Source organism: Pan paniscus, chromosome 12, assembly GCF_029289425.2.
Source record: "Pan paniscus chromosome 12, NHGRI_mPanPan1-v2.0_pri, whole genome shotgun sequence".
NCBI classification, from domain to species: Eukaryota; Metazoa; Chordata; class Mammalia; order Primates; family Hominidae; genus Pan; species Pan paniscus.
This window is the reverse complement of record NC_073261.2, coordinates 93,868,105-93,892,118: the sequence shown is the minus strand read 5'-3', so window position 1 is coordinate 93,892,118 and position 24,014 is coordinate 93,868,105. Positions and strand designations below refer to the sequence as shown.

The following is a 24,014-nucleotide window of genomic DNA, read 5'->3' as shown; positions in this document are numbered from 1 at the left end:
AAATGTAGCGTGCATTAAAATGACTGTGTCCAGTTCAGACAATCTAGTGGTCCAGAAATTCCCTAAAATATGTATTATAGCTATTAAATAGCTAAGTTCACTATTGAAAAATAAAGTGGCATTTATACTCTTCCAAAAAGGTAATGTCTGCTGGGCCACCCAGTGGTAAGATAACCCATGTCATAAAGTATTTTTTGAATTTAATTGCAGGAAGTATTGATCTCTGATAATCTTTTGTTGTTATTCTTATCAAATACAAACTTTATATTTTTCTCTCTTAGCAGACAATAAATTATAGCCACATTTATTTCTCAGATGTAATTTTTTGTTCCTTTTTTCTGGTACACAAAACACTCATTCTTTTTTGTTTAACTTTTATTTTAGGTTCAGGGGTTCCACTGCAGGTTTGTTATATAGGTAAACTCACGTCACAAGGGTTTGCTATACAGATTATTTTGTCACCCTGGTACTAAGCGTAGTATGCAATAGTTATTTTTTTCTTTTTTCTTTTTCTTTTCTTTTCTTTTTTTTTTTTTTTTTTTGAGACAGGGTCTCACTCTGTGGCCCAGGCTGGGCACAACCTTGGCTTACTACAACCTCTGCGTCTCGGGTTCAAGCTATGTTTCCACCTTAGCCTCCTGAGTAGCTGAGATCACAGACACACACCACCACACCCGGCTAATTTTTGTATTTTTAGTAGAGACAGGGTTTCACCATGTTGACCAGGATGGCCTCGAGCCCCTGATCTCAAGTGATCTGTCTGCCTCAGCCTCCCAAAGTGTTAGGATTACAGGCGTTAGCCAACGTGCCCAGCCAGTAGTTATTTTTTTCTGATCTTTTCCCTCCTCCCACGTTTCACCATCAAATAGGCCCCAGCGTCTGCAAAATATTTTATACTTCCTTTAGTGGGCTTTGCTTTGCTGTTTTAAACAAAATAGGCTGTGAATCTAAAGTAATTTTTAAATTACTATAACTGCCTGAGATCATAACCATGTTGTGTCTCAAAGGAGATGAGGTTAAATAAATAAATGAGTCCTTTTTTATAAATTTGTAATGAATATTTAATTTCTTTCTGTGCTTTTGTACAAAAATGCAATTATACCCTACTTATATTAACAGAAGAGGACAATTATTTAAAAGGGAAGAGGACAGTAACTAATAACTATGCCTTTGAAAGTTATCTCAGAAGTGTCAGTAAATGTGAGATGTCTGGCTGGGCGAGGTGACTCTTGCCTGTAATTTCAGCACTTTGGGAGGCAGGCAGATCACTTGAGGCCTGGAGTTCAAGAACAGACTGGCCAATATGGAGATACCCCATCTCTACTAAAAATACAAAAATTAGCGGGATGGGGTCACGGGCACCTGTAACCCCAGCTACTTGGGAGGCTGAGGCAGAAGAATCGCTTGAACCCGGGAGGCAGAGGTTGCAGTGAGCTGAGATCGCACCACTGCACTCCAGCCTGGGCAACAGAGCAAGACACTGTCTCAAAAAAATAAATAAATAAAAATTAAAAATATGAGATCATTATCTCAGATATAATATGAATTAAAGTTTTTCCCATAGTTGACCTTGGCATCAGTATGGTCACTTTCTATTTTGGGTCAAATATGTTACTTTCGAGTACTCATTTTTAAAGTTCTCTTTAACTTTGACTTATAAGATGCATATCCATGGGACTGTTTAATCATTGTGCCCAACAGAAGTGTAATTGCTGTTCTTTTTCATTTATGAATTGGGTAGATAATATCTGATGTTTTCCTGCCTTCAAAGATGTTACTTTATTGACTTCTATAGATACATTAACTGGAAGTACTGTATTCGCTAGAAATCACCTCTCTTAATATATGTTACATCTGGGACAAGCCTTCTGGTAAATAAGTGGTGGTTTGGAAGTGGTCTTAGAACCATAAGACCATCTTGTCAATCAGAATTTCTGGCCGGGTATGATGGCTCAGACCTGTAATCTCAGCACTTTGGGAGGCCAAGGTGGGCAGATCACCTGAGGTCAGAAGTTCGAGACCAGCCTGGCCAACATGGCAAAACCCCGTCTCTACTAAAAATTAAAAAAAATATTAGCCCTGCTTGGTGACGCACGCCTATAGTCCTAGCTACTTGAGAGGCTGAGGAATGAGAATCACTTGGACCCAGGAGATGGAGGTTGCAATGAACCAAGATTGTACCATTGCACTGCAGCCTGGGCAACAGAGCAAGACTCCATCTCAAAGAAATAAAATAAATAAGAATTTCTAATAAGGTTTTTGTGATACTGTAGCAGTTAATTGTCCTTGGAATAAAAATTTAAAATGGTCTCAGGCATAGTTTTTTTATAAGTGAGTATTGTTAAGAGTGCATGGCTAGGCCGGGCACAGTGGCTGACGCCTGTAATCCCAGCACTTTGGGAGGCCGAGGCAGGCAGATCACCTGAAGTCAGGAGTTCAAAACCAGCCTGGCCAACATGATGAAACCCCGTCTCTACTAAAAATACAAAAATTAGTCGGGCGTGGTGGCAGGCATCTGTAATCCCAGGTACTCGGGAGGCTGAGACAGGAGAATCGCTTGAATCTGGGAGGCGGAGGTTGCAGGGAGCCAAGATCATGCCATTGCTCTCCAGCCTGGGTGACAAGAGTGAAACTCAGTCTTATTAAAAAAAAAAAAAAAGTACATGGCTAGTTTTATGCTCCTTAAGAACAGTTTGAGCAGAATGTTGCTATGAGTTGTTTAAACTCATAAAACAACTAAAAAAAAAAATAAACTAAACTAAAAAAACAAAAATTTTTTAGCATTTTTTGGAAATAGATTCTTCGTAGCTATTATTATCTATCTTCATATCTATTATTCAAGAATTCAAGAGTAAAAACAGATGTGTAAGTATTACTTATGGCTCTATTGTGCCTAATTTTATTTTGCTTTTATAATGAAATATTTCAATGGTATAATCATAAACATTGATTTTATTGTGATAGAAATTTGTGGAAACACATATTAAAGAAGAGTCTTTGTGGATAAAGCAGGATATCAGTTAACCCACAGTAAAAATGTCCCATCATAGCTGTTCTTTTCCTTTATTCTTTAGGTGTTGGTGTCTGTCCAGTCCCTTATATTAGTAGCTGAGCCTTATTTTAATGAACCGGGATATGAACGGTCTAGAGGCACTCCCAGTGGCACACAGAGTTCTCGAGAATATGATGGAAACATTCGACAAGCAACAGTTAAGTGGGCAATGCTAGAACAAATCAGAAACCCTTCACCATGTTTTAAAGAGGTATGTTCAATAAAATTAGTGAAATACTTTGTTAAAGACATTTTACAATATAGGCTGGGCACGGTGGCTCATGCCTGTAATCTCAGCACTTTGGGAGGTCAAGGCAGGTGGATCACTTCAGGTCAGGAGTTTGAGACCAGCCTGGCCAATATGGCGAAACCGCATTTCTACTTAAAAAAAGTAAAAGATAAATTAGCCAGGCGTGGTGGCAGGCGCCTGTAATCTCAGCTACTTGGAACGTGAGGTTGAACCTGGGAGGCGGAAGTTGCAGAGAGCTGAGATTGCACCACTGCACTCCAGCCTGGGTGACAGCAGAGCAAGACTCCATCTCCAAAAAAAAAAAAAAGACATTTTACAATATAGTTTGTTAGTATTCTATTTGCCTTTATATGTATCTAGTATATGAAACTGTAGGTTTTAGAGTTAATCCCAAAGATCATTAATAAGTCTGGACAATATAGCAAGACCCCATCTCTGCAAAAAGTTTAAAAATTTAGCTGGGCATGGTGGCACCTGTAGTCTTAGATACTCAGTGGGCTAAGGCAGGAGGTTTGCCTGAGCCCACGAGTTTGAGGCTGCAGTAAGCCGTGTTCACATCACTGCACTCCAGCCTAGGTGACAGAGTCTCAGAAAAAAAAAAAAATGGTAGTAGATAGTACAGATGAAGTATAAAACCATCTATATTCTAAAAGACATCTGACTAAATTTTTGAGAAGTTTTTTTCCTTTCCTTTCCTTTTCCTCTCCTCTCCCTCTGCTCTCCTTTCCTTTCCTCCTGTCCCATCCCTTTTCGTTCTCGTTGCCCAGGCTGGAGTGCAATGGCATGATCTTGGCTCACTGCAACCTCCACCTCCCAAGTTCACGCTATTCTCCTGCCTCAGCCTCCCAAGTAGCTGGAATTACAGGCATGTGGCACCACGCCTGGCTAATTTTTTGTATTTTTAGTAGAGACGGGGTTTCACCATGTTGGCCAGGCTGATCTCGAACTCCTGACCTCAGGTGATCCACCTGCCTTGGCCTCCCAAAGTGCTGGGATTACAAGCATGAGCCACTGCCCCTGGCCTATTCTTTATTTTTATTAGTTACCCTTCTACTAGCAAACTCTGTAAATATGTTTCTGATATATTTCTCATTGAACTGTTTTTTATTGAAGATGGTTTCTAAATTTGTCTTGCAAATAGAAATTTTGCCCTTATTCTAATGTGTATATGTAAGGAGAATGCCATTTCTTTTTTTTATTTTTTTGAGACAGGACTTGGCTCTGTTGCCTGTGCTGGAATACAGTGGCGGAATCTCGGCTTACTGCACCCTCCGCCTCCCCAGTTCAAGTGATTCTCATGCCTCAGCCTCCCGAGTAGCTGGGACTGTGTGCGCATACCACCGCAACTGACTAATTTTTTTTGTATTTTTTAGTAGAGACCAGTTTTCACCATGTTGGCCAGGCTGGTCTCGAATGCCTGACCTCAGGTGATCCACCCACCTCGGCCTTCCAGAGTGTTGGAATTATAGGCGTGAGCCACTGTGCCTGGCCACGTTTCCTTTTCTTTAGGAAAAAAATTGGATGATATGAGTTTCCAAAACCTGTATTAATACACTGAAGTGGTTTTTTTCATGTCATCCTGAAGTGTGGCTCTGTGTGTGTGTGTGTGTGTGTGTGTGTGTGTGTAGCTCTTTGCCTGTGATTAGTTGTCTCTCCATAGTATACCTAAATAGAATTATACTTTTCACCTGCCATATCAAATGACGTTAGCAATACAACTTGCTGTGATTGTGTCCAGAAACATTTTTCTTTCTTAAAATTGTTTCACTTGATCATTAATTTCTTAAATTGTGCTGGAAAGTTAACATTTTAGAGGAAAAAATGGTATATTTACCTGATATAAAATTGATCTTTAATGTAACTATGCAGATGTTCTGCATGAATACTGTGAAGCCACCTTCTTCATCAGATAGCACTGATGAATATTTCTTTTTCTTTGGCTTTTGCTATTACTGAGTAAATTTATATTCCAGTGTCCTTTGAATGACAAAGTTGGATACTTTACTTTTGCAAAGATCGCGCCACGGCTCTCCAGCCTGGGCAGCATGGCGAGACTCTGTCTCAAAAAAAAAAAAAAAAAAGTAATTTGTTTTATGCATATCATTTTTTTCAGGAAGGATAAACACAGGGAACTCAGAGAAGGGGCTGACTTTTACAAAAAGCAAATATGTATAATTTGAGACAATCAACTTTCTCATTCTTTAGAATCTAGCTTGCATTAAAGGGGCCACTCCTTGGCCATGTATGCTTTCCCAGTTTTCCTAATCAAATGCCACTTGCTACTCTTTGAATGCCCTGGGCTTTTTGCTTTTGTTTATTGTTGTTCTTTAAAATATATTTTTCTGGTACACTCCCATCCCATCTGATTCTGTTGTTATCATTGTTCTTCATTTAAAGCTGTGTCATACTTACTTCTGTATCCCAGAGGCTTCAAACCCAATAACTATTAAATGTGGTGGGATCGTATTGGTGTTTGACATTCATTCCCAGAGCTTTCTAGTGATTTTCCCTTTGTAGGTTTGATTGTCTGTTCTTTAGGATAGACATGCTCCCTGGGCAATGCTCAACCAGAATACAGAGCAATGTTTCCAAATTGATAATTGTCTTCTAATTTAAATTTGTCAGAAATAGACTCTTACCACTATATGTTGGTAGAAATTTTACTCAGTTTTTCAAAGATAGAATTCAAAGATAGAATTTAAAAATCGCAAATGTAAATCACAGTAATAATAAGGAAATTTAACTTCCTAAAATAAAATCCCATCTATAAATTAAACGGAAGATAAAATTAAGCAAGTAAGAATAGTACCATTTCTGGGGATTTCTGTGTGAATGCCTTTGGCATTTAGAATATACTTATCTAGGTGTTCTTTGAGTTATCTTTTAAAGGCAGAAATTTCTGTGTTGTCAATACTTTTTAAATCTTTTCTCCTGGTTACTTATTTATTAGCATTTGCCTTCTGAATATATTGTATCATATGTGTCTTGTGGTCTCTGGACAGGATTAATTTTCCAAGTGTCTGACCACAATTGTACACTCTTTTCTGCTATAAATTTGTTTTCTCTTTTCTCTCCTCCCCTCCTCTCTTCTTTTCTTTTTGATGGAGTCTTGCTCTGTCGCCCAGGCTGGAGTGCAGTGGCGGGATCTCAGTTCACTGCAACCTCCGCCTCCTGGGTTCAAGCAATTCTCCTGCCTCAGCCTCCCAAGTAGCTGGCACTACAGGTGCCTGCCACCATGCCTGGCTAATTTTTGTATTTTAATTCTGACCTTGTGATTCGCCTGCCTTGATCTCCCAAAATGCTGGGATTACAGGCGTGAGCCACCACACCGGGCCATAAATTTCATATATTTCAACACGTCATATCAAATCATGAGCTTGATTTTTCCCTGCTAATATTGTAGAGTTGATTAAATTGCCTTTTTTTTTTTTTTTTTTTTTTTGAGATGGAGGCTTGCTCTGTCGCCCAGGCTAGAGTGCAGTGGCGCGACCTTGGCTCACTGCAAGCTCCACCTCCCAGGTTCACACCATTCTCTTGCCTCAGCCTCCCAAATTGAGTTTTATGGATAGAAAAACATTGCAATGTCTGTATATTTATTTCGTTAAATGTATTTGTAATAATATTCTAAATATTAATTTAAATGTATTTATAGAATAAATTATTTAAATGTATTTATAATACATTTTACTTCTTTGTAATGTCATTTACTGTGTCTTTTAAATTTGACTGTAAACACTGCTTGTTCTCCTGTTTACTTTTTCTCAAGGTAATACACAAACATTTTTACTTGAAAAGAGTTGAGATAATGGCCCAATGTGAGGAGTGGATTGCGGATATCCAGCAGTACAGCAGTGATAAGCGGGTAGGCAGGACTATGTCTCACCATGCAGCAGCTCTCAAGGTGAGTAAGCCTTTCTAACAGGAGCCTTGTTGCTTTAAGAGTTGTGTAATTATTGACAGAACCATGCCTACCAGAAGATAACGGGAGGGAGGGAATTAAAGAAACATAATATGTATTTTCAGTTCAGAGGAATAAATTGTTACTCAGAAGTCTGTAGAAAAGATACATTTTTTTTTTGGTAGTAGATTGACAGTTCCTAAAATAAAAAGTGGGCCAAGGACTGAGACAACAGAGTTTTGTAAAGTTCCTTGAAGATAATGATGACAAGATGTGCTCCATGAATGCCTTTTCCTTTTTCTTTTTTTCTTTTGAGACTGGATTTCATTCTGTTGTCCCAGCCTAGAGTGCAGTGGTGGCATCATGACTCTCTGTAACCTTGAACTCCTGGGCTCAAGCAGTCCTCCCACCTCAGCTTCCCAAATAGCTAGGACTACAGGTAGCTGCCACAGTGCCCAGCTAAATTTTTTTATTTTCAATTTTGTAGAGATGGGGTCTCACCCTGTTTCCTAGGCTAGGCTCAAGTGATCCTCCCACCTCAGCCACCCAAATCACTGGAATTATAGGCATGAGCAACCGTGCCAGACTTGAAGGACTTCTTTTATTCCCTTAGTCTTTCCCTAGGCCTCCTGCCTTCCAGAATTTTATTACTTGGAGTGATGAGGGAGATGTGAGTTGCAGATTCTCCCTCAGCTGATGGTGGCGGTGGCTGTGTTAGGGGAGACAAGCAGTTGTTTTCAGTTTGGACGTTCATAGAATGGAAATGTGAAATGTGATTGGTTTGGAAGATTTTGTGTCTACCCATGAAGATCTTTCTTTGTAACAGCCTTCCTTTTTTCCTGCATCTGAATGTCTTTACTCATTTCATCCTCCACCAATATCCTCCCTTTTCTATCTTCGGGTTTTTCCATTTCTACTGGCTTGTTATCTTCTAACTTTAAAGCTGTCTTCACTTCAAACAACTAGTTGATGATAAGGATTTGTTAGTTTTTTAGGTGTGATTTTTAAAAAGATCCCGATCTTTTCAGGACATGTACAGAAATATTTGTGAATGACAAAGTGTATGATGTCTGGGAATTACTTCAAAATAAAATGACAAGGGGAAAGTGTGGGAATATAGATGAAAGAAGATGGGCCATGAGTTGATAATGGTTGAAGCTGTGTGATAGATTCATGGGACTTCATTGTACTCTTCTGCTCACTTCTGCATATGTTTGAATTTTTTCACTATAAAAATGTTTTGAAAAAGAGAGAAAAACACTTGCAGAAAATTTCCCTAAGCTAGTTCTATTTTGCCCCTATTATTATGAAACAGATTGTCTTCTTTCACCGTCAGACTATAGCAGTTGACACTTCCTGCCTCCATTTTTTAACCTTTGTCTCACTAATCAACCTTATGCAGTTTGACTTCTATTTTACCAAAGTTACCATCTCTCCAGTTCTCAAAGCCAGTGACCCTGGCTCACTTCTCCATTCACTTCATCTGCTCTCCCTCCTCCAGGCCTTTACACATGGTTTCCATTTTCCTCTACTTTTCAGCTCTGCTGCTTGTTCAGCTCCATTCATATTTCAGCTTAAATTTCACTTCATGGAACCCTGCCTTGACTGGTTTGTTTGTTTGTTTGTTTGTTTGTTTTTGAGACACTGTCTCTCTCTGCCACTCAGGCATGATCTTGGCTCACTGCATCTTCCACCTCCCTTGTTCAAGTGATTCATCTGCCTCAGCCTCCTGAGTAGCTGGGATTACAGGCATCTGCCACCAGACCTGGCTAACTTTTGTATTTTTATTTTCATTATTTATTTTATTTATTTATTTATTTTAGATGTAATCTTGCTCTGTTGCTCAGCCTGGAGTGCAGTGGCTTGATCTCAGCTCACTGCAACCTTAACCTCCTGGGTTCAAGCTATTCTCCTGCCTCAGCCTCCTGAGTAGCTGGGATTACACTCGCCTGCCATCATGCCCAGCTAATTTTTGCATTTTTAGTAGAGACGGGGTTTCACCATGTTGGCCAGGCTGGTCTCGAACTCCAGGCTGGTCTCGAACTCCTGACCTCAAGTGAGCCACCGCGCCCCGCCTGACTGATAGACTGTTAGATCATTTCAGTATAAGCATTTCTAACCCTCTGCATCTACCTGTTAAAACACTCATAACATTTGTCTAATGTTTGTCTTTTGTACTATACGTTTCATCTGTAAACTATCTTGGCTTTTCTGCTTACACTCTTCTTAATTCTTTCAGTGTGTTTTCCTTTTTCTTTTTTCCTGAGCAATTGTTTACCTGAAGGCTTACTTTTTGGCCTTCAGAACTAATTTTTTTTCTGTCTTTCTGTTTTTCCTTCATTGTGTCTGTAACCCTGACTTTGGCCATTTACTCTCTAAAAGTGACACTTCAAACTGTTGTCAGCTGTTAGCTTTCTCTTGAGTTGTATTACTGACATTTTTTACATAGATGCCCTGTCATCATCTCCTTAAAGGAGATTTTCCTCAAATCAAGTTTTCTAGCTTTCTATTTACTTAATTTTACTTGATTTTAAACCATTTTTTTCTGTCTTAGAATCTTCAAGTATTAGGTATCTCATCCTTCATCCAGCACCCCTGGTCAGTACTAGGTCCTGTCAGTGTTACTTCATGAGGGGACTGTCCTCTCCCCAACCCATGATTTCTGTTGAGTTCCCACAGCTTTGTCTGTTTGTCCAGCTTCCTTGTACCAGGTTCTCCCCCTTTCAGTTCCTTCTTTAGTGCATTACCAGGCTGATCTTCCCCAAATATGTATTTAGATATGTTTTTCACTTACACAAAACTGGCTCAAGTCCAGCTTCTTTTCATTCAGTGTCTTGCTTATATCCACATTCCTTTATTTCTTCTGTGTCACTGTCACCTGGAATTTTCCATCTCTGAATTAATCCAAATTTATATCATTTTAACTGTACATTTGCTGTTGAGTGCTACACAAGAAAAATACACAATTGGCCAGGCGCAGTGACTCACGCCTATAATCCCAACACTTTGGGAGGCCAAGGCGGGCAGATCACTTGTGGTCAGGAGTTCAAGACCAGCCTGGCCAACATGGTGAAACTCCAACTCTATTAAAAAAAAATACAAAAATTAGTCAAGTGTGGTGGCTCATGCCTGTAGTCCCAGCTGCTGGGGAGGCTGAGGCAGGAAAATCGCCTGAACCCGGGAGGTGGATGTTGCAGTGAGCTGAGATTGCGCCATTGCTCTCCAGCCTGGGCAACGAGTGCAAAATTCTGTCTTAAAAAATAAATGAAAAGTATGTAGTTGTTTAGCTTGACTCCACAATAAAATAATAGTATCCCTGTATTAGACTGTTCTTTCTTTGCTATAAAGAAATCCTTGAGACTGGGTAATTTATAACAAAAAGACATTCAATGGGCCCATGGTTCTGTAGGCTGTACAGGAAGCATGGAACTGGCATTTACTCTGCTTCTGTAGAGGCCTCAAGGACCTTATACTCATGGTGGAAGATGAAGCGGAATCACAAAGGCGTAGGGGCGTGGGAGGTGCCACACTTTACAACAACCAGATCTCGTGATAATTCACTCACTATCTCAGGACAGCACCAATCCATGAGGAAACTGTCCCCATGATCCCCATTTCTCTCACCTCCAACACAGGGATTACATTTCAACATGAGATTTGGGCAGGGACAAATATCCAAACTGGATCAATCCCCAGCCTTAACTGGGTTCTCATGATTGCCAGATTTTTCTTTCTTCTTCCCTGGTTAGTGATTTCACCCGTTGTCCACAGTGGAAGGAAAATCAAGGCTAGGGAAATTTTCACTTACCGGCATGTAAATGTGCTTTGAAACTTTGCAAATAGCTGCAAGGTAGAGTTGTTTTTTCCTATTTATGTGTCTTATAATTTCAGCCAGAATTTTAGACTCCATAAGCTTAAAGATTTTATCCTCATTCTACTCATTGCCTTTATGTTATTGGTATTTAACACAGTGCCTCATACATAAAAATTGTTCTATAAATAAATGTTGTTTAATTTTCAAAGTCAGCTGTTGACACTATTTAGTTTTTATTTATTTTATTTTATTTTATTTTTGAGATGGAGTCTTGCTCTGTTGCCAGGCTGGAGTGCAGTGCTGTGCGATCTCAGCTCACTGGAACCTTTGCCTCCCTGGTTCAAGCGATGCTCCTGCCTCAGCCTCCCAAGTACCTGGGACTACAGGCACACACCACCACACCCAGCTAATTTTTGTATTTTTTGTAGAGATGGGGTTTCACCATGTTGGCCAGGATGGTCTCGATCTTTTGACCTCGTGATCTGCCCGCCATGGCCTCCGAAAGTGCTGGGATTACAGGCGTGAGCCATCAGACCCGGACGACACAATTTTAAAAGCCTTTGGTGTGATTATTTAAGGTCATTTCTCTCTCACCAGAAAATTATGAACCAAATCTTTGCATGTGTTAGACAACCAGCCACTCCCAATTAACATGCCTATATCCTTACGTAAACTGCAATATAGAGCAAAGCAAAGTTTATTTAATCTCTATAGATCTTCTTTTTAACTTAATTTTATAAAAAGTTCTAATGATAGGCTGGGTGCAGTTCTTTGTTCTTCTATGATCTTTTTAACTTAATTTTTTAAAATTCTATGATCTTTTTAACTTAAGTTTTTAAAAAGTTCTAATGATAGGCTGGGTGCAGTTCTATAGGCTGGGTGAATCTGGGTACAGATTCACACCTGTAATCCCAGCACTTTGGGAGTCCAAGGCAGGTGGATTGCTTGAGATTAGGAGTTCGAGACCAGCCTGGCCAAGAACACAAAACCCCGTCTCTACCAAAAACACAAAAAAATTAACTGGGCATGGTGGTGCATGCCTGTAATAGCAGTTGCTCGGGAGGCTGAGGCATGAGAATTGCTTGCGTCTGGGAGGTGGAGTTTGCAGTGAGCCGAGATTGTGCCTCTGCACTCTAGCCTGGGTGACACAGTGAGACCTTGTTCTCAAAAAAAAAAAAAAAATTCTAATGATACAATTATTTCTAAGGTTTATTCTGAGCATTAAGTGGGAAAATTAGTGTGAACATTTGCAGACATTTTACATATGGCGTACTACCTGATAAATATTTTTTTCATTCGCTAAAGTATCAGTGGATTTATTTTAATTTACGGACTTGTCTTTCTCTCAAAAACGTTTAGCCAGAGTCAGCATGTGTGACAAATCAAGGGATTACGGTGTTTAATTTGAAAGAGTGTATAGGCTGGGCACAGTCGCTCACACCTGCAATCCCAGCTCTTTGGGAGGCCAAGGCAGATGGATCGCTTGGACCAGGAGTTTGAGACCAGCTTGGGCAAAATGGCGAAACCCCATCTGTGTAAAAAATTAGCTAGGCATGGTGCTTCATTCCTGTAGTCCCAACTACTTGGGAGGCTGAGGTGGGAGGATTGCTTAAGCCCAGGAGGTTGAGGCTGCATGAGCTGTGATTGTGCCGCTGCTCTCCAGCCTGGATGACAAAGCAGAGCTATCTTAAAACAAAATAAGAGAATATTTGTATGTAGGCCGGGTGCATTGGCTCACGCCTGTAATCCCAGCTCTTTGGGAGGCCGAGGCAGGTGGATGACAGTCAAGAGATCGAGACCAGCCTGGCCAACATAGTGAAACCCCATCTCTACTAAAAATACAAAAAATTAGCTAGTTGTGGTGGCGCACAACTATACTCCCAGCTACTCGGAAGGCTGAGGCAGAAGAATCACTTGAACCCGGGAGGCGGAGGTTGCAATGAGCTGAGATCGCGCCAGTGCACTCCAGCCTGGGCAACAGAGCGAGACTCCATCTCAAAAAAAAAGAGTATATGTATCTAATAATGTCCTTTAAATTGTCAGTAATGCTGTTTCTGTGACAGCTTGGGAGCATGGGTAGGATCTACTGGTAGGTTACTGAGGTCTTTTCAGCAACATCGGTTACTTTGAGGTTAAGGATTCTTGTCAGTTTTGCTTACCTACTATATCAAGTGCCTGTAACAGTAGCTTGCATAAGTAGGGGCTCAGTAAATATTTGTAGGCTTAATGCTTTGGGCTTTGTTGAAATTCAGTTCCTGCCTCAAATGATGTTGTGCTAGAGGGTTTACAGTTCTAACATTAGTCCTTTTCTCCTGCATAGCGTCACACTGCTCAGCTCCGCGAAGAGTTGCTGAAACTTCCCTGCCCTGAAGGCTTGGATCCTGACACTGATGATGCCCCAGAGATGTGCAGAGCCACAACAGGTGCTGAGGAGACTCTAATGCATGATCAGGTTAAACCCAGCAGCAGCAAAGAACTCCCCAGTGACTTCCAGTTATGAGCTGCATTGATGTGGACTTCATAGACACAAAGGCTTCGAAGCACAAGCCAAATATGTCAATATTTGTATGTAAGAAACTAATTATGTAATAGGTAATGAAACTGAAACTATACTATGCCCTTAAGGAGATCCAGTTTAATTCAAGGTGATCTTTTATTTACCTGTACAGGAGTGTAAACTTTTTTGTGCTTTTATTTTTCAATTGTGAGAACCACTGATTGGTATGTTCAACAAATTTGTGTATACAAAGAAATGGATAAATCACTGCTATATAAGGGAAACTACCTTAGGAAAGAATGTTTACTGAATGTTTATTTTATTTTATTTTTTACTGTAGAGTGAGGGGTTGTTAACAAAGAATATATATTGGTCATTCTTACAACTACTATTTAAAGTCAGCAACTTTTCACTGAATTTGATAGATTTTATGTTTGGCCATATCTTCATGCTCACATTTGATTTCTGAAGACCTCCTACATACACTTCAATAAAAGTTAAATGGACATACTCCCTCTTTTTTGATTTACTGGTACATTTTTAAAATAATAAATCTGCCATAAAATGCATTATATCTGGAGACTTGCACTTGTATGGATGAATTTATTACATTCAACATATTTAATTTTATGCCTTCTAATTCTAAGATGCAGAAAAAAATAAATGAACATGATTTTATTCTATGCCAACATTTGGGCCTCTGAATGTATCTGTTATTTGAATTTAAGTATTTGAAAAGGAATGGTCAATTTGAAAGTCATTCTAAACTGATTTTTTTTCTAAAGGGCTCCTTTTTTGCTGGACTATGTGGTTTTATGACTAAAGTCACATGTATGTATTAAACATTGAGGCTCTGTAGAGGAGAGAGGATGTACCTCTCTGGTGCTGTTACAGTACATTCTGTACCTGCCATACAGGCTCATTTTCATGCAAATTCTTCCTAGAGCCAAATAAATAAAGACTTAGGTGAATTAGTATGTCTTGTTTTTAAACCCCTTTGCCATGGTGTGAAATGCTATTTCTATAAAGAATTGAACACTTTCAAGACTTAAGCATGGGAAAACAAAGCATGTTTTTCCAAGACCAGTTGCCGCAGGGGAAAGGCTAAGGTGATTCTTGGACAGTATTTTTATAAAATATAAGTGGCGGCTGTGTGCGGTGGCTCACGCCTGTAATCCCAGCACTTTGGGAGGCCGAGGCAGGCGGATCTCCTGAGGTCAGGAGTTCGAGACAAGCCTGGCCAATGCGATGAAATCATGTCTCTATAAAAATACAAAAATTAGCCAGGCATGGTGGTAGGTGCCTGTAATCCCAGCTACTCAGGAGGCTGAGGCAGGAACTGGAGCTGACGCCTGAATCTGGAGCTGACCAGGAGAAGCCGTATTCTGAAAGGCGAATTGCTCTCTGATGAAAAAGGGGATCTTGGGGAAATGATACTCTCTTATGTACAAAGTATAAAGCTCCTTCAGCATGGAAAAAGGAGAAACGAATAGTATTTGGACAGGAAATCAAAGATTCTAAAACACATAGTGTTAGGTCTGGTGGGTAGTGAGCTACACCGAGAATGACAAAATAGTGGTAGTTTACAAGAAGAAAAAAATTATGTCACCCACAGACATGCCAGCTAAAATCTAAGTATAAAATTATCAGCAATAATAAAGGACAGTCATTAATCCTTTAGGCTATTTTTTGTTGTTTTTGTTTGTTTTTGGACTGTGAGTGCTGGATGATAAAAGCTGTATCAAATGTATTGTTTGTCTTCCATGTAAAATGTAAGTAACAATACCAGTACTATAAGGTCCAGTTCATATTTTTTAAAAACCAAAGTCTAAACACCTAAATTGGAACCAATTACATTAAAACATTCCATTTGAGATCCAGACTTTATGTCAACAAACATTTGAGCACTCCTTTTTTACTAGTTCCAAGTTCCTGCACTTGAGGAGTGAATGACAGACATGAAAACATGTCAATGCCATCTGGTAAGGTCTCTGGTAGAGTTATTTACAGGGTAATATTGGGAGCACAGAGGAGAATCCTTATCTCAGGCAAAACGTTGGGTGGGCACTGAGGTGATAATGGTCTGGAAAAGCTTCCTAAGTGCAGCCTGATTCTTGAAGGATGAGGATAAAGAAGTTAGCCAGGCAGAAACAAGATAATCCAGACACAGGAGAGCAAAAGGAGAGCTCAGGTTGATGGCACCATATTGGATGTTACTGGATTTTTAACAGGCAAAGTGAGGATAGTCAAAAGGGATGGGAGGCAGTGGTTTTGGAAAGAGAGGAGGGGTCAGTTCATCCCAGGCCTTTGCTTGCCCTGTTAAGGAACTTTGACTTCCTGTAGGTAAAGGAGAGCTGACAAGTAGCTCTAAGGAAGTAACCTGATTAGTCTTTCAGGAAGATCATTCTGCAACCTGTTGAGAAGCGAGGAGATCAGTTAAAAGCCTGCTCACATCCAAGCAATAGGTCATAAACTAGGGCACATAAACTGTGGAGATTAAGAGACAATTGACAGGACTTTGGGAAATACATATATTTGTTAGGAGAATAACTTTAGCATGTTTTCAGGCTGGGGAGCCAGGGAGAAGTCCTTGGGGAAGGATGGAGCAAAGCCTAACAGACATAAATGACCTGGGTCCAAGAGCACATGCGGAGAACTTGAAGAGATGTGAAAATCAGTAAAGTGAATTGGTCTATTTGTGAAACTTTTAACTATATAAAGTTTTTCTCTTAATGAAAAGTAAAAAAACAAAAAGTAAAACTGCTTAAATACTTTCCTAGCTTTAAGACAAAAATCTCCAAAGTCAGACAAATGTAAAATGTACTGTAGGCTGGGCATGATGGCCCACACCTGTAATCCCAGCACTTTGGGAGGCCGAGGCGGAATGATTGCTTGAACTCAGGAGAGTTTGAGACCAGCCTGGGCAACATGGCAAAACCCCGTCTCTACAAAAAATAGCAAAATTAGCTGGGCATGGTGGCACATGCCTGTGGTCCCAGCTACTCGGGAGGCTGAGGTGGGAGGATTGCTTGAGCCCAGGACATGGAGGCTGTAGTGAGCCTAGATCACATGACTGCACTCCACTGTGGGCAACAGCAAGACCCTGTCTTAAAAAGAAAATTAATGGATGTTTTTAACCCATCTCTTACCGTTGGACAGTTTGGAATTGCTTTTGTCTCTGCTTTTCTGATTATAACTAATGCTGTGATGAGCATGGTCTTATCTTTATTTTCTTATGATAAATCCTAGAAGTAGAATTCCTAGGTCAAAGGTTTTGATATATAATGACCGCTTTCCTGAGAGGTACTGATTCACACTTGGAAAATCTTTTAGTGTTGCCATGCGTTGGCCAGCATTGGAGATTATATAATTTTTTGATCTGATATTTGTATTATCATCAAACATGTTTTAATGTGCATTGAACATTGTTTATATTACCCATTTGAATTTCTACTTTTGTCAGTTACCAGTTTATACCTTTTCCCTATTTTGTGTATTTTCTTAGAGTCTTTTAGTATGTATCAGCTACCTATAGTAGAATATTAGTTTTTGTCAAACTTCTCTGTATTTGTCCAGATGGCCTTTTAATTTTTGTTTAATTTTTCTCATAGAAGTTTTAAATTGTGGGGCCGGGTGCAATGGCTCACTCCTGTAATCCCAGCACTTTGGGAGGCTGAGGCGGGTGGATCATGAGGTCAAGAGATCGATACCATCCTGGCCGACATGGTGAAACCCCATCTCTACTAAAAACACAAAAATTAGCTGGGCATGGTGGTGGGCGCCTGTAGTCCCAGCTACTTGGGAGGCTGAGGCAGGAGATTTGCTTGAACCCAGGAGGCAGAGGTTGCAGTGAGCCCAGATCGCACCACTGCACTCCAGCCTGGTGACAGAGCGAGACTCCGTCTCAAAAAAAAAAAAAAAAAAATTTAAATCGTGAAGTCATCTATTGATCTGTTCCTTTGTGATTTTAATTGCATTTTATTCCTTTGAAGTTATTCCCTATGCAAAGGCAAAAAAAAGGCTATATATTTTCTAACTGAGATTGATTTTTGGTATTGTTACAGGCTTCGCTGCAACTGAATTGCAACAGGCTTGAGCTGCTTCCCATCTCGCACCCTGCAGAGGCAGGTATGGTGGTGACAAGCCAGAGTCCACATGTGGATGGAAGATACAAGCCATGTTGAAAGGAAGCTCCATCCTGCTTTCTCTTTCCTCTTCAAACTCTGCCCCGTTTCTAGCAGCCATCCAAGCCTCCTTTCGCTCAGCTTCTAGCCTCCTGATGCTTCAAGCTCTAAAGGGGCTGACGTGAACCCTGTGAGCCTATACATTTCCTGTATAGAAGAGGCATTCTCTGGCCTTCTTTCTCCCTTAGTTCCTGGATGTGATCTCGTAGTGCTCCCATGAGCTCCACCAAAAGTCTGCTTTCCATTGCTTCCTTCATGTGTGTCCCTCTTCAGGTTGCACTAGCTGTTTTCCTGTGCAGGAAGAGACTGCAGCCCACCACCATTTTAATTGTTTTCAGTTTTATTCACGTCTCACTTCTCCAGGGAGGGAATACCCAGTCCAATTATGTCAGCTGCAGGCTGCCCTGGGCCGCTGGGAGACCTACGGCCTCAGGTTAGACACTTCTGCCTGCTGGGGTCCCCAGGATACTGCCCCTCCCCACCTCCCTGTACTCCTCTGGGTCAAAAGGTAGACATGCATTTCCCTCGTTCTTACTCCTACCACTTCTGTTCCTTGCTGTTGCTTTCCCCCAGCCTTTCTATAGGTTTTGTTCTGTGGTTTATTCCTTCCCTTTTTCACCTTGCTGTCTGCAAAGTCAGCAAATGGAGCCATAGAGTGCCTTCCAGCTCTGGAGCTTTTCTCATCTTTAGAGGAACCAGCTAGAGCTCCTTTAATCTGTCTGTGCCCCCTTTCTGGGAGCTGCTATTTTTGTTATTGCCCTTCTTGCCAGATAAGTATGAGATTTCCCAAGCCTGGCCAATTTTCAAATATTTGTCCTGTTGGTTTTTTTTTTTTTTCCTCTTTTTATAAGACTTTGTCAGAATTTTTTGATATAAATTCACAAATGAGAAAAAATATTTTTTCAAGCCCAAATCACTCATATGTTAGTCTTGGTTTAAAAAAAAAAAAATCTTCCCCCTGGTTGTCTCCGTACCCCAAAGGTAGCAGTTACTTCCTGAAGCAAGGCAAATACTTCCTTTGACCCAAAGGGCAAAGTTAATCTCCCAAAGGAGTTTAGCAAGGGAGAGCTTAGAAAGGCCTGAAGCTCACCTACCCTTAGGTGTCATTTGTAAATGCCTCTTTACCAAGGAAAGATAGTGCCTTAACTTGTTCTGAGCACTTGTACCTGCTCTGCAATGTGCTGGATTCTTGGGATAAAATGTCATATAAGAGTCTGACCCTACCCCCAGGAAGCTGTCAGTCTAATGAAATAAATAAATAATATTCATCATTTCAATTGTATTTTGGGAGTCTTCCGGTTATCACCAATTTCAGTCTCTGAGCCGAAGCGATCACCTTAGATTGTGAGCCAAGGAAGGACAGATCCCTGAGAAGACTTCATGCAGCTCTAGGAAAAGCCTATACTCTTCAATCATCTGGCTTCTGATTTCACAATGAGAAAACTATACCCTCGTCTGCCTCAAATGAGGAACCCCTAATACTTAGCTAAGAATTGCTAACATTTTTTGGTATCTATGTCCTAGACCCTATGTTTAGTATTTGATAACTTTATCAGTTGGTCTCAATTTGCCAACTGCTAGGGAAAAAGCATCACACTATGGAGATACGGAAGCATACCAACTACCCCTCCCTTCAATCAGCCTGCCCTTGCTTCTAGCAGGTGACCCCCACCTCACCCCATCTTCTATTTTTCTTTTCTTTCTTTCTTTTTTTTTTTTTTGACAGTCTTGCTCTGTTGCCCAGGCTGGAGTGCAGTAGTGGGATCTCGGCTCACTGCAAGCTCCACCTCCCGGGTTCACGCCATTCTTCTGCCTCAGCCTCCCAAGTAGCTGGGACTACAGGCACCCACCACCACGCCCGGCTACTTTTTTGTATTTTTAATAGAGGTGGGGTTTCACCATGTTAACCAGGATGGTCTCCATCTCCTGACCTCGTGATCCGCCCGTCCCGGCCTCCTGAAGTGCTGGGATTACAGGTGTGAGCCACCGCGCCCAGCCCTCAGTATACTCAAACAATAGTTCCCCTCTTCTGTTAGTATCTGTTAGCACCTATGGGACTTAAGATGTAAAACTTTTTTTTTCTGAGACAGAGTCTTGGCTCTGTCGCCCAGGCTGGAGTGCAGTGGCATGATTTCAGCTCACTGCAACCCCTGCCTCCCGGCTTCAAGTGATTCTCATGCCTGAGCCTCCCTCCCGAGTAGCTGGGATTATAGGTGTGCACCACCACACCCAGCTGGGTCTTGCTGTGTCACCCAGGCTGGAGTGCAGTGGTGCAATCTCGGCTCATTGCAACCTCCACCTCCCGGGTTCAAGCAATCCTCCCACCTCAGCCTCCCTAGTAGCTGGGATTACAGGCGTGTGCCATCACGTGCAGCTAATTTTTTTATTAGAGACTGGGTTTCACCATCTTGGCCAGGCTGGTCTCAAACTTCTGACCTCAGGTGATCCGCCCGCCTTGGCCTCACAAAGTGCTGGGATTACAGAAGTGAGCCACCACACCCAGCCATGTGTTTGAACTAATTCTGTCTCCTATCTTTTTAAGTGGTGAAAGAGAGGCTGGATTTGTCATTAGCTCAAGCATAAGGAAGTCAGGATTGCGAATAGCATTTCATGACCCTTCCATCTCCTTTCATATTCATTAACAGAGCTCACATTTAATAATAATTTTTAACAGTGTTTGCAAATGTTTGTGGCAGCTTTATTTGAAGTAGCCAAAAACCAGAAACAACTTCAACATCCCTCCACAGATGAATAAATAAACATATTGTGATGTATTCATACAATACATACTCTTCAGTTATATTTTTTAAATGAACATTGATACGTAGTATATAAGAATATCAAAATAATTATGCTAAGTGAAAGAAGCCAGAAAAAAAGTATATGGTGTATGATTCCATTATATAAATCTAGAAAATGCAAACTCATCAATAGTGACAGCAGATCAGTGGTTGCTTGGGGTGTAGAGGATGGGGATGGCAAGAGGGCCGGATTATAAAGAGGAACAAGGAAACTTTGAGGAGTGATGGATGTGTTCACCGTCTTGATTGTGGTGATGGTTCATGGGTACATACCTAAAATAAAACCTAACAAATTGTACAGTTAAAATATGTGCACTTTATGCCAATTTTGCCTGAATAATGCTTTTTATAAAATTGTTGTATGAAGCTTAAAATCTGGTCTCCCAAGACCCATATTCTCCAGAAGCCTTCTCCTGACATAACAATTCTTCCTTCTTCTGACACCGTTGGTCACCTGCTCTTTCCAAACCCTGTGTCCCTCGGAACAATGGCCCTGCAACCACCGCTTTCCTTCAGAGAGTGAGCCAGTCCTTGCCCTGTGCTTCCTTCTAGTCAGTGCAACCAAACTCTGATCTGGTCCTCCTTGACCCCTCTGATGCTCCCATGGCACCATTATTTTCTCCAGTCTCCTAGCCTCTTGCAATACTTGTTGAATTTACATCTCCAGCCATCCTCCTTCCTATTTTTTCTCCTTTTGGAAGAAACGATGCAAAACCTTGTTTTCTTGTCACACCGTATTTCAAAATAGAGGTGTTATAATTGTATTTATTTTTTACTGTAGACCAAACATTACTATAAACATTTAGCTAGAATCACTAGTTTAGAGAAGATGAGATTTTGTAATAGGTTGGGAACTACTTGACATAAGAGACGAGAAAGGAAACAATATGGATTAGAGGCATAAAATAAGCCAAGGATAGTCCTAAATTCTGTTAAAAGTATCTCTCACTTACCTCATTCTTAGTCTTGAATATGGAGACTTCTGGCTTTCTATCTCCACTGGGCCCTGGAACTGTGGCAGCCAGAGCCTCACCTTCCGGGTAGGAGATTTAAAGAGTCTTTTGGAGAAATCTGACCAGCCCAAGAAAAAAAGACTTTTAGATAGTGACATACAGGATCCCAATAGACTCGTCAGCCAAGGCATTCTATACTGAATCCTACAGTAGATATCTCATTGCCTGCTCAATTTCCACTCACTATGTACATATTTTTAATCGAGACCATATTCCCCACCTACTTTATTACTGGAATTCACTTTGCTTGAAGGGTGATTAGGCAGACTTCAGTCACCATCATCATCTAGCATACCACATTTAAAACAAACCAACCTTGAATTTAACTGAAAGTTGCAAGTTTACTATGTGGATTAACGGGGTGCTACAAACAGGTGAGGAGCTTTGGCAGAGCGGCCAGTGTGTTTTTACAGACATTCATCTTTAACAATTATCAAATTAGTTTAGACAGTGCTGGCTTTTATACTTAAGGAAATGAACAGACAACCTGGTCAAGTATCATTTTCTAGAAAAATAGTGGGGGTTTTTTTGTTTGTGTTTTTGAGACGGAGTCTCGCTCTGCTGCCCAGGCTGGAGTGCAGTGGCGCGATCTTGGCTCACTGTGACCTCCGCCTCCTGGGTTCAGGCCATTCTCCTGCGGCAGCCTCCTGAGCAGCTGGGACTACAGGCGCCCGCCACTACGACCGGCTAATTTTTTTAAAAAATATTTTTAGTAGAGATGGGGTTTCACCTTGTTAGGCAGGATGGTCTCCATCTCCTGACCTCATGATCCGCCCGCCTCTGCCTCCCAAAGTGCTGAGATTACAGGCGTGAGCCACTGCGCCCGGCCTGAAAAATAGTTTTTAATTACTTCTCAATGGGAGGACATTTTAGGGCATCCGCTCTTCTCCAATCACAGTCAGGTCCGGCTTCCTTTGGTATCTGATGGCAATGGCTGATGAGCTGAGCTGAGTTCCTCTCCCTTCACATTCTGGAGTGGCTCTTTACTGAGTAAGAAAGTGAATTAACATTTATTTAGCTTCTTCCTTGGAGCTGGGTACCGGGTCAGCCTCTTTTCAGAGAGCTTTTGCTCTTGTGGTCGGAGTTACCCTGCAGTTTTCTCCTGGCTCTTACATGACATATCTCAGTACAGGTGTCAAGCCAATGCGACAAAGCCATAGTCCTGTTTTCCTTCCCTCCTTCCCTCCCTCCCTCCCTCCCTCCCTCCCTTCCTTCTTTCTTCCCTCCCTCCCTCCCTCTTTCCTATTGCCCAGGCTGGAGTGCAGTGGCACCATCTCAGCTCACTGAAACCTCCGCCTCCCGGGTTCAAGCAATTCCCCCGCCTCACCGTCCCGAGTAGCTGGGTTTACAGGGGTGCCCCACTACGTCCGGCTAATTTTTGTATTTTTAGTAGAGACGGGTTTCACCATATTGGCCTGGCTGGTCTCGAACTCCTGACCTCTGGTGATCCATCCGCTTCATCCTCCCAAAGTGCTGAGATTACAGGCGTGAGCTACCGCGCCCGCCCTCTAACTGTTTCTTTGGAGTGCTGCTAGGAAGATTCAAAGAAGTGCAAATAAGGTACCAGCGGAGGCTGGTTTGTCTCCTTGCAATTTCTTTGTGATCACCCCTGGGATCACTCTTCTACAGCGTTCCGACAGTGTTCCAAAAACTTCCCTGCACCAGCGGCAGGGGCAGATTTCCCACCCGGCCATGATTCATGTAGAGCAGTGTCAAAACCAGATCCTTTCCTTACACGCTCATTCGCCGAAAGACCTATGCTATGCTGACGGGGTTCCAACCTGGGGCTTCACCGACTCCACGTCAGAGGGTCTGTGATTCCCTGAGAGGGTACCCTTATGCTGAGAGCAAGGGCCCACCTGCACTCTGCGCGAAGGACTGTGGTTTTCATCGGGTTGTCAAGAGCGTTCTGACCCAAAATGGTTTAAGAATCACAACTCTAGCCCTTCTAATCAAACTGCTTTGGCCAAGACGTCCGTTTTGAGTTGCATTTGAATCCTAGCCCTCGGTGGGAGCCACACTCACTTCCATGTTCACAGTTCTTGGAAGCGGTCCCATTGGGGGCGGGGCTGAGCGCGACCGCGCCCTCAACTCCGCCTATTGCCCGCCCCGGGGTGGGGCATAACCACCCCACAGGCTCCTTACTCAAGCTCGGGTTCTTCTCCTAGGCGGAAGCCAAACCAGAGAGCGTGCGTGTTTTTCCCAGGGTGCCCCGCGCTGCTGTTATGGCCGCCTCCTTGTGGTAGTATCCGCACATGGAATTCTAGGGCCGCAGGTGTATTTACGGTAACTGTCGCCACTAGATTTCAGCGCCTTTGGACTCTCCTGTTTTCACTTTCTTTTGTTGACTCCCGTGTGGCTCTCGTGGGAGCCTGTTTTGGCTGCAGCGGTGTCTGGGGTGATGTGGACCCCGGAGCTGGCAATTCTGAGGGGATTCCCCACTGAGGCTGAGCAGCAGCAATGGAAACAGGAGGGGGTCGTCGGTTCAGGTGAGAGGCGCACCTA

General features: G+C 41.8%; 2 protein-coding genes and 1 long non-coding RNA gene across 32 annotated transcripts in view; 2 read left to right on the top strand and 1 right to left on the bottom strand.

Moving 5' to 3' along the window:
• Positions 1–14,486, top strand: part of BIRC6 (baculoviral IAP repeat containing 6) — a 263,300-nt gene extending 248,814 nt beyond the window's left edge. For all 28 annotated transcript variants that reach the window (XM_034952910.4, XM_055108071.2, XM_055108074.2 and 25 more), the window contains 3 exons: positions 3,075–3,263; positions 7,069–7,203; positions 13,335–14,486. In XM_034952910.4, the coding sequence (XP_034808801.1) occupies positions 3,075–3,263; positions 7,069–7,203; positions 13,335–13,514 (504 nt within the window). In that variant the 3' untranslated portion in view covers positions 13,515–14,486. The remainder of the gene's footprint in view (positions 1–3,074; positions 3,264–7,068; positions 7,204–13,334) is intronic.
• Positions 14,487–20,439: 5,953 nt separating this feature from the next.
• LOC117979121 (uncharacterized) lies at positions 20,440–23,515 on the bottom strand. Its single transcript, XR_008624393.2, has 4 exons — positions 23,369–23,515; positions 22,240–22,337; positions 21,450–21,567; positions 20,440–20,781 (listed from the first exon to the last, which is right to left on the bottom strand). It is a non-coding gene; the product is annotated as an uncharacterized LOC117979121 (long non-coding RNA).
• Positions 23,516–23,625: 110 nt separating this feature from the next.
• Positions 23,626–24,014, top strand: part of TTC27 (tetratricopeptide repeat domain 27) — a 194,860-nt gene continuing 194,471 nt past the window's right edge. The window contains exon 1 of one of the 3 annotated variants that reach the window (XM_003822003.4): positions 23,626–23,998. In XM_003822003.4, coding sequence (XP_003822051.2) covers positions 23,911–23,998 — 88 coding nt within the window. In that variant the 5' untranslated portion in view covers positions 23,626–23,910. The remainder of the gene's footprint in view (positions 23,999–24,014) is intronic. The other 2 variants (XM_034952913.3, XM_063594999.1) reach the window with 2 other exon arrangements.